General features: G+C 44.0%; 1 protein-coding gene across 1 annotated transcript in view; it reads left to right on the top strand.

Annotated features, from left to right (window-relative positions):
• Positions 1–2,338: 2,338 nt before the first annotated feature.
• F9 (coagulation factor IX) overlaps positions 2,339–10,609 on the top strand; it is a 31,780-nt gene continuing 23,509 nt past the window's right edge. Inside the window, exons 1-3 of the mRNA XM_045805119.2 lie at positions 2,339–2,439; positions 7,663–7,826; positions 8,028–8,052. Coding sequence (XP_045661075.1) covers positions 2,373–2,439; positions 7,663–7,826; positions 8,028–8,052 — 256 coding nt within the window. The 5' untranslated portion in view covers positions 2,339–2,372. The remainder of the gene's footprint in view (positions 2,440–7,662; positions 7,827–8,027; positions 8,053–10,609) is intronic.

The raw sequence follows: 10,609 nt of genomic DNA, 5'->3' as shown, positions 1-10,609 counted from the left end.
TGTCTCGTATTGAGGGCTTTCATCCATTTGGAGTTTATCTTTGTGTATGGTGTGAGAGAGTGGTCAAGTTTCATTCTTTTGCATATAGCTGTCCAATTTTTCCAGCACCAATGAAAAGCTTCTGCACAGCCAAGGAAACCATCAAAAAAACTAAAAGGCAGCCCACAGAATGGGAGAAGATATTTGCAAATGACACTACAGATAAAAGACTAGTATCCAAGATCTACAAAGAACTTCTCAAACTCAATACACAGGAAACAAATAATCAAATCAAAAAATGGGCAGAAGATATGAACAAACACTTTTCCAATGAAGACATACAAATGGCTAACACATGAAAAAATGTTCAAAATCATTAGCCATCAGGGAAATTCTCAAAACCACACTGAGATACCACCTTACGCCCGTTAGAATGGCAAAAATTGACAAGGCAGGAAACAACAAATGTTGGAGAGGATGTGGAGAAAGGGGTCCCTCCTACGTTGTTGGTGGGAATGCAAGTTGGTACAGCCACTCTGGAAAACAGTGTGGAGGTCCCTTAAAAAGTTAAAAATTGAGCTACCCTATGATCCAGCCATTGCACTACTGGGTGTTTACCCCAAAGATATAGACGTAGTAAAGAGAAGGGCCACATGCACCCCAATGTTCATAGCAGCATTGTCCACAATAGCCAAATTGTGGAAGGAGCCGAGATTCCCTTCAACAGATGACTGGATTAAGAAGATGTGGTCCATAAATACAATGGAATATTACTCAGCCATCAGAAAGAACGATTACACAACATTTGCAGCAACATGGACAGGTCTGGAAGAGATTATGCTAAGTGAAATGAGTCAAGCAGAGAAAGACAATTATATGGTTTCACTCATTTATGGAACAAGAAATAGGAAGACTGGTAGGAGAAGGAAGGGAAGAATGAAGGGGGGGGTAAACAGAGGGGGAATGAACCATGAGTGACTGTGGACCCTAGGAAACAAACTGAGGGCTTCGGAGGGGAGGGGGATGGGGGATTGGGATAGGCTGGTGATGGGTAGTAAGGAGGGCACGTATTGCATGGTGCACTGGGTGTTATACACAAATAATGAATCATGGAACTTTACATCAAAAACTAAGGATATACTGTATGGTGACTAACGTAACAATAAAAAGTTGTTATTAAAAAAATTTAAAAAAAGAAGCTAAAATAGATATATTTTCAAATAAAAGTTGAGAAAATTCATCATAAGAAGACGTATACTATCAAAATTATTAAAGAAAATTATTCAGAGTGATGAAAATTTTTAACAGATTGAAACTTGGATTTACACAAAGAAATGAAGACTATCATAATGGTAAATACGTGGCTAAATATAAAATGTTTTTTCTCATTTTTAAATTTCCTTGAAAGACTTGATGGCTCAAAGCAGAATCATATAGGGTTTATAACATGTAGAAATAAAATGTATCACAACAATAGCACAAAGAATGAAAGGTAAATGTTGGTATAGTGTCATTTTTATATTATACATGAAGTGGTATAATATCCTAACACAAACTACTATAAGATAATATTCATACATTGATCTCATATACATACTATATAAGTATACATGCAGACACATATGCTCACGGTACATACATATGTTCTGAGACAGGGTCCTCACATTTCACTCTATGGGTACGCGGCACAGCAAATTTGATACAGTCCTTATGAGGAGGAACATGAAGGATCCACCAGGTGATTAAATGTATGTAAGCACTGGGAGCGTTTTAAGGTAGATAACCAAATGACTTTGCTCTGTCTCTTTACTTTTCTGTTTAAAGATTTATTTATTTATTTTAGAAAGAGAGAGTGCTAGTGGAGGGGCAGGGGCAGAGGGAGAGAGAGAGAATCCCAAGCAAACTCTGCACTGAGCCTGGAGCCCAACATGGGGCTCCACCCCACAACCCTGTGATCACGACCTGAGCCAAAACCGAGAGTCGGAGGCTTAACCGACGGAGCCACCCAGATGCCCCTGTCTCTTTACTTTTAAACTCTATGACACTAGCACTCCCTGAAAAGGATAAAGATGGATCCCACTGATGAACTCGGCTGCCACTGCAATTGCCATTAGACCTCCCCCTGTTCTGATGATGTGTCATTTCCTGCTTCAGCCCCCCATCAGCCACAGTGACAGAAGCCCATGGAATCAGATGTGAAGTTTAAAGATGAACACTGCCTATACTCTTCATTTCGCCCAAGAGGCCATTGGAAATAGCCCAAAGACCCACTCAGGGAGATGGACATCGTTTCCCAGAAGTAAATACGGCTCAGCTTGTACTTTGGAACAATTGGCCAACCTCGCTACTTGCACAATTCGTCCGCAAAGGTTAGGCAGTGCCTGAATCGGATCATGGCAGAATCACCGGGCCTCGTCACCATCTGCCTTTTAGGATATCTACTCAGTGCTGAATGTACAGGTTTGTTTCCTTTTTAAAGATACATTGAGTGTGCTTGAATTTTGGATATAGAAATGTCTGGTGCTATCTTCTCCACTAAATAACCATTACAGGATTTGACAGCAACGTTTAAGATCCTAGTTGTCAGCATGTGGCTTGGTAAGTACTGGTTCTCTGGTAGCTGTGTTTTCTTAATTGTTCAAATCAGATAGATCTACAATGCTTATGGTACTTTTTTTTTTAAATGAACACTGTTAGGCTTGTGATTTGACAATGTAATTCTGCTTAGAAAACAGCCATCTCCTTGGTTAAAGAAAAGAGTGGGGAAATGTTTTAACCAGGAAACAGCAGACAATGAAGAAAAGACATTAACTCTGTTGTTTTGGGTTTAATTCACCACTTTGAGATCAGAATGGGAGGTGCCACATTAAAGCCACAAACAATGGCTTTATTTACACACACAGTTTGATTTTAAGATAGCTGACATGTTTCAAAATTTTAGAACTATATAATGAGGCAAGCCTCTAATTTTAAATTTTCCTAAAATCATACACCTACAATTTTAAGTTTTACTTACAACAAATTTTTCATTACTAAGTTTTACTCATCCCTAAAGTTTTTTGTGAATTAGGAACATTATTTTGTCTCTGATTCTCAACATCGCAGAGTTAATACATGGGGAAACCCAATACTCACTTGAGCAAAACAAGTCCAAGAACTGACGTAAGGAGGAACTTAGTTAATTCAATGTATAGCCCTTGGTTTTTTCACAACTTCAATGACTTTATGCATTTCCCAAAGGCAGGCACACAGGAAAGAAATTACCCCATTTAGGCAAACAGTGTGTTCTCACAGGAAGCATTTATCACCCTTACTTGTCAACCTACTATAATCAAATCTAGTAGCCGACAGTGCCAGGATCAGGGGTGCCAACCCTAAGGGTCCCCAGAAAGCAGACAGGCCCTGTGTTTCCCACTCCAGACATGACGTCAGACTGAAATGCAGAAATGATGATATAAGAATGCAAAGGTTAAATCAAACTAGCCAAGTGGGTAGAGTGAAGAAATAAAGAAATTAAGCTGGAAAATTCACAAACTAGGACATAAAGCTAAGTCTTTACACATATCAGTGTGAGATCTAGGAGGACAAAAGATCCAAGCCCTTCCTTCAGGAAAAGTGGTGAGATAATGGACGTTTCAAGAGGGCTAGTGCTCCCTTGAAGACCTCAGATGTTGGAAAAAAGGAGAGATATGGGGTGTGTATGGGGGGGAGTAGGATTTGAGCTCTGGGGAAATAATGGCTAGGAGAGATAAACCCAAAGAGAGGCTAAATATATGACCCTCAGACAATACTGAGGAGAAAGGCAGTGTGATTCAGAGCCATTGTAGTCAGAGACAACAGGCCCTTGAGGAGAGAGCCAGGGGCATTTCCCTCAGGATGGCCGGCACTCACGCCGCTCTCTCTTCTGCTCTTAAACCATCACCGGCTTCTAAAAGCTGTTTCTATGAATGACATACAAAGACATTGCATTTTCATGACTGCTGACCTTAAGTATTATTTGCATCAGTTTAGAATTCTGAAATCAAAACTGTTCTGTGCAACCAATTCATTTTTATAAGGTGTATGGGCTGAAGGGGTCTTTCATTCGGAACGAATGCATGAAATGAACGAAGGAAAGACAGCTTTGGTCACACACTTTACAAAACTCCACACAACTGAGTGCCTACCACGGTGCCAGAGACTGGGGTGAGGGGTCAGGGGCGTGGGGATCACCCAGACTCCCTCTTTGACCTAAGGCACCACGAAGTCAAGGGAGAGATTTCAATGTAAGGAGACAAAAGGTGTGCCAGGGGTTAAAGGACCACAGAGAAACGAATATGTTAATTGGGGAAACACTTGACAGACATAGTATCTTGGGCTGGGTCTTAAAAGAGGAGTGGGTCCACTCTCCTTAAATGTCTGATTCAGGCCATCACACGCAGAGAGAATCACATGTGTGCAAAGATCCAGATTCACAAAGAATGTGAGGTCTTTCAGAAACTCAGTAGGTTTTGAATATTAACTATGACAAGTGAGGTAGGGTAGCTAGATGGGGTCAGGTCATCAGATAATGAAGCTCTGAAATGAAAGAGTTTGGACAACAGAACCCAATTATTGGGTCATTAGACATGTAAACATGAACAGCGCTGATGGCTGATCTAGAATGCTCAGTCTGGCAACATTCTTTTTTTTTTTTTACTATGTTTTTTCTTATTAAGTTTTTCATGTCAATTCCAGTACGGGTAGCGCACTGTGTTACATGAGTTTCGGGTGTACGATACAGCGACTCAACAATTGTATACATTACTCCGCGCTCATCCTGATACGTGCACTCTTTAGTCCCCCCATCACCATCTGGGTGTGGAACGGGAACAGGTTCCGAGAAGCGTGGAGAGTGAGTCCTGGGCCTGTGATGTGATTACAGGACACAGCATCGTACCTAGGAGCACGGGCTGGGTGGTCTGAGTGCCAACGCCGCAATCCCGGCTCTGACACTTTAGTACGCTACCTGGGCCAAATGACTTCCCCTCTCCGAAGCCCCATTCCTCTCACTTACAAACAATGAGATGACAGTCCCTGTCTTGTGGGACTGCTGTTGAGGAGGGAATGAAATCATGACCCCGAAGCACTAAGCACAGGGTCCAGCCCTTTAGAAGCATTAGATAAACGGCAGCTCTGATTCGTCGCAGGACGATGTACAGCTAGGGAGCTGGAAAGAGGATCTGGAATTCAGATGATACATCTGACCAGAGGTGGATATTTGGAACCCACTGTTGTAGAAAGAGCAGCTCCGACGGTGTGTGTGAGGGTGCCGGGAGTGAGCACGGGTAAGGTGGCAGCTGGCACAGGGCCCGGCTGTGGCCAGCGCTCGGGAACTGGTGTTGAGAGAGTCCAGGCGGGCCTGGGGGGAGGCAAGCAAGGTCCAAAGAGTGTAACTGTGTGCTCTTCATCTTCTTGCTTGCACACCGAGAGACAGGGTCTCCTCACATTCTGTGCCCTAGATGCCTTGTTTCCCTCACCCTAGTCCCAGCCACATGGTACAGACGTCTGGCATGACCAGGCTGAGGCAGGAACCTGAGGAACTCTGAACATTGAAGGGGCAGGCAGACAAGGGGGAATGCACTGACTCAAGTGGTGGGTGAATAACAAGAGTTAGAAGAACCGGTAGAGTGACTTCATGGAAAGAGTACCCTGGAGAGAGATCGACACACACACACACACACACACAGAGGTCAAGCACTAGAAATGTTTCAGAGCAGTCAAGAAGTACATAAACTCATAACTATCCTTTAGGAAGTCCTTGCTGATCCTGACAATAGTCATTTCATTACATGGATGGGAGTAAAGAAGGGAAAGAGCCACAGAAAAGTGCATTAAGGCGCTAGAGGGAACTGAGAAACAGGAAGGCAGGCCAGCATGAGAGGAGGGGGGGGCGGAGAACCAGCGTACACCACGTACCGTGTACATGTATTATCTCACGGAACCTGTCGACAACAGTGTGAGGTAGATACTCTTATTATACCACTGGTATACCCATTTTGCTTTTGGCCAACTTAAGCTTCAGAGATTTTGTCACTTGCCTAACGTCTCACAGCCAATAGGTGGTAAATATGTTATTCAAATCCAGGTGTGTCTGATCTGACTGCGAACCCCTGTTTTTCCACCCAGCCATGCTGTAATTGGAGGCAGACATAAATGCTATCGTCGGGGTGCCCAGGGCCAAGCAGAGAGGAGGGCCCGGCGGGGTGGCTGGGAGGCACCGCCATGTGACGGCAGCCATCTGCAGCCTGGCGATTTCCTCCCACAGTGCTCAGCTGCCTGGGGACGGAAGACAGGCAGATGGCCGCAGTGATCTAGGGCTTGGCGTTGCAGGGTACTGCGGCACAGAGGAAGGGGTGAAGGGAATTGAGAAAGTTGGCAAGAGTTAAAGAGAAAAAGTCTAAGCTAAATTCAAAAAAAAAAAAAAAATGAAGTCCAAGGGGACTCGCAGAGCAAGAGAAAAGCGAGGTTGTCAGGGGACTCGAAGTCTCCATAAAGTGAAGAGCTGCAATGAAAATAAGGGAATACAGTTTAGCTCCTCTTCGTCGTCTTCTTTTTAGAATTCATGAGAAAGCAGTCCCCAAATGCCTGGAAAGTTCATCTTTTTTTTTTTTAAGATTTTATTTATTGGTGAGAGAGCGAGTGAGAGAGAGAGAACACAAGCAGGGGGAGAGGCAGAGGGAGAAGCAGACTCCCCGCTGAGCAGGGAACCTGATGCAGGACTCGATCCCAGGACCCTGAGATCATGACCTGAGCTGAAAGCAGACGCCCAACCGACTGAGCCACCCAGGCATCCCTGGAAAGTTCATCTTCTAAGCGCCTGGTCCTGTTAAGATCGTATCAGATAGTCCCTTGAAGAAAGGAACAATTCCAACAACTTCTTGAGTTCCTGTTATTAATAATAGATAGAGATACGTTTTCTATATCTACCTAGAGAGACATACACAGAGACACAGAGAGAGTGAGATTTGAATGTGGGGAGAGAGGCAGGGAAGGAGAGAATTAGGTTAGAGACCTCGATCCTCCAGAGTTCAGGGGTGTCCCTAAAGGCTAGGCAGTCACAGCTACAGTCACATCCTGACTCCCAGAGAAAGACTTAGGTCACTGGAATTCCCTTCACGCATGCCAACCGAAGGTGTTGTGAGTCTGAAAATAAACAAATTACTGCAGTGGTTTTTCTTTAACATCTAGTGAGAGACACTGGGGTTGCATCTGCAGCTGGACCACAATTAGGCTTCTGCTCTTCCAAGAGAAATTTGTTGCAAAGTCATTTGGGCAACCGCATCCTGAGAACGCAGCCCGGCCAGGGTGATGGATCACCTTGCAAGGACCTGCAATTAGCTATTTTCAAATGATGACAAAGTGTGAAGTTAACTGCTTATTTGAGAACTTTCTTTTTCATCCAGAGTAAATTCAAATAGGATTGAAAATCTGACCTTTCATTACGGGAACTCTCTTGACTAAAAGCCAAATTAAATTTTAATTCCTAAATCTCCACGTGGATACAGTACCATGAGGACATCACAGATTTTGGCTCCGTGCCCCAAAGATAAATTGGCTTTGGGATTACTTGGATTAAAAACAAAGCCTTTCTTAAGAGATGTATTTAATTTTCATGGTGTTTTCTTTTTCCTAAAGCTAAAGGACAGTTCTTTTGAATTTCAGTTTTTCTTGATCATGAAAATGCCACCAAAATTCTGAATCGGCCAAAGAGGTATAATTCAGGTAAACTGGAAGAGTTTGTTCGAGGCAATCTTGAGAGGGAATGTATGGAAGAAAAGTGTAGTTTTGAAGAAGCTCGAGAAGTTTTTGAAAACACTGAAAAAACCGTGAGTATTTCCACATAATATTCTTCAGATGCAGCGCAAAGTACAGAAAACTAAGAGAAAAAAAAAAGAAAGAAAGAAACTTCTCTTTGGAATTTTAAAATGTCTACCCATATATATGTATTACAAATATTATAAAAGGGAAGGAATCAAATCCAAAATGTTTTGAATACTACCACTAACTTGTCCTCTTTTTCTTTATAGACTGAATTTTGGAAGCAATATGTTGGTAAGCAATTCATTTTTTCCTCTAGTTGGTATAGGAAACATTTGAGAATTGCGTAACGTTTCTCTGTATAAATAGACAGTATATTAAACCCTGTCAAAAGACAATATATTAAACCCACCCCCTGTCTTTTACCCAAGACGGAGTGGTGATATGTGACAGGTTTACGCCAGCATGGGGGATATCGGCTGGCAGATAAGCTGACTCCCCCCTAGGGCTTCAAAAAGACGTCATTGCTCCCCAGGCCGCTGGAAGGGAGAGACTAAGGTGACTGCAGCTGGGGACGGAGTGGGGGTTGGCAGTCCCCGGGAGAGAATAGAGAATGCTGACTGATTTCAACGCTTATTGCTTAGAGGTCCCCCCTCCTTATGGTGGCCTACAAGGCCCTCCATGATCGCCCCTGCCCTCCCTTTCCACTGGCCCTCAGACCCTCTCCTCCTGCTCTCCTCCTCACCTGCGGGGGTGGGGGGTTGGGGGGTGGGGAGAGGGGCAGCGGTCCTGGCCTCCCTGCTGTTCCAGGCACACTCCAGGCATGCTTCCGCTTTGCTCTCTGACCTGACTGTTCCTTGAACATGGAATGCTCTTCCGCCAGGTTCCCCTAGGCTCGCTTCCTCATCTGCTTCAGCTCTTCACCCAAATGTCACCATCTCCATGAAGCCTACCTACCTTGATCATCTGTTAGTACTTCAACCTACCCCCCCTTAACCCCGTCACTTAGATACCTCCTCTCCTATTTTTCACAGCACTTTTCGCCACCTGAGGTAACATATAATGAATGTTCTTACTTCTACCGTTTATCGTCTCTTTTCCCCACCTCATTAGAATGCAAGCTTCACATCGGCAGGGGTGTTCAAGTGTTTTGTTTATTGATGTATTCCTGGTACCTCGAACGCTATCTGGTGCAGAAGCACTGAGTCAACACTTGTTGAATGAATTGACCAAAAGGAGGAAAAGTCAAAACTTCTGTGACAACTGAGCTTTAATACTGTAAAATCCAGCAGCAGGGATCTGAGGCAGCATACATCCCAGAGGTTGACTTATCTAAGACCATCCACAGGGACGGAACCTAGACAACAAAGCACTGAGTTCCAGCTGGTGGAGATCCTGTGCTACGTTCCACTTGCTATTCTGGAACGTGTTCACACTCCACTCACGCAGTTTCTCCACTTTTGTTTTTAACTCCTGACGGAGGATGAGGTCCACTCCGTTACATTTACTTTCTCGGCCTTTCCTTGTTGTTAGTAATGAAGGCTAGCAGGCCAGTTCTCTACTCAGTTATTCCCCCACCGTTAGTCCGAATGAGTCTTTTTATTCTTTATTTCCATTATATTTGAAACTTGAAATCTTGTGATTTTTTTTTTTAAAGATTTTCTTTTTAAGTAACCTCTACCCCCAACATGGGGCTCGAACCCACAGCCCCGAGATCAAAAGTTGCACACTCCACCGACTTGAACCAGCCAGGTGCCCCTTGTGATAGATTTTTAAAGCAAATCAATTTCTACCCCCTCCACACTCCCCCGCCCAAATCCTGGCTGTAAATTCCCATGACCCCTTCATTGCCCACCCCACTCCCCAGCAGGGGTTGGTCAGAACCTCTTAAGCACCGTATTTTGAAGCTGAGCCCCTGCCTTCTAGGTCAAAGGCCACGTTTACTGTATCTGGGGTAAAGATATCTCGGAAACCTCAGGGGCATGATTCTGTCACTACTGCTTCATCCACCAAAAACGAGAACAAAAAAGCAAAAAGAAAAGAACTCCCTGCCTCTTTTCACTTGCACCAAGATTCCTAACCACCCCAAAAGAGCCAATGCTATTTCTTACCCTATGGGCTGTCACAGACTGCAGGGCGCAGGCCCCTCACGCCTGCCTTATCCTCTACTATCGACAGTCTGGTTGAAGAAGGAAGACCGTCCAAGCACATGAGCTAGCATCCGTCTAGCACTTTCCAGTTTACAGAAAGCCTGTCATATTTAACTCACACACCAACCCAGTGAGCAAAGCATTATTAACCTCAGTTTACAGAGGACACTGAGGCTTAGGGAGGCTAAAAGACTTGCCAAAGGTCACCAGTTAGGGAGTCACAGAGCCCAGAAGAGAACCCAACTTCTTTAACGAGCAAGCCCTTGCTCTCGCGATCACCCCTCCCAGCCTTCAGATGTAGATGCGGTTATTCATTATCAACAACCTAGTAGCCTTCAGCCGGAATCTCTCACTTGACAGGTCTTATCCCTTGTTGTCTTTGACCCCTACTGTCCGTGGTTTTGCCTGAGCCCAAAGTACACACAGACAAGCACCCAACGGAGGACTAAATGCAGGATAAAATGACACTCATTTTAAAGATATGTCTCAGCAAATGAGTTGCTGTGTAGCTGGCTGCAAGCCCAGACCCTTTCAGTGAAACATCCTAAATAATTCAGATCCGCTGGTCTATAATATAAAGTACAAATGTAGCTCGTTTTTTAGACCAGTTTGCACATCAATAATAATAAACCAGAGATAACGTATTTTGTTTTCATAGAATTGGAACAAATTGAACTATCTCTGCAAAAGCACACTGGATC

The sequence above is a fragment of the Ursus americanus genome, chromosome X (assembly GCF_024610735.1).
Source record: "Ursus americanus isolate L20-20 chromosome X, mUrsAme1.1.p, whole genome shotgun sequence".
Classification (NCBI taxonomy): Eukaryota; Metazoa; Chordata; class Mammalia; order Carnivora; family Ursidae; genus Ursus; species Ursus americanus.
The sequence above is the reverse complement of the archived record's forward strand: the minus strand, read 5'-3'. Positions and strand labels throughout refer to the sequence as shown.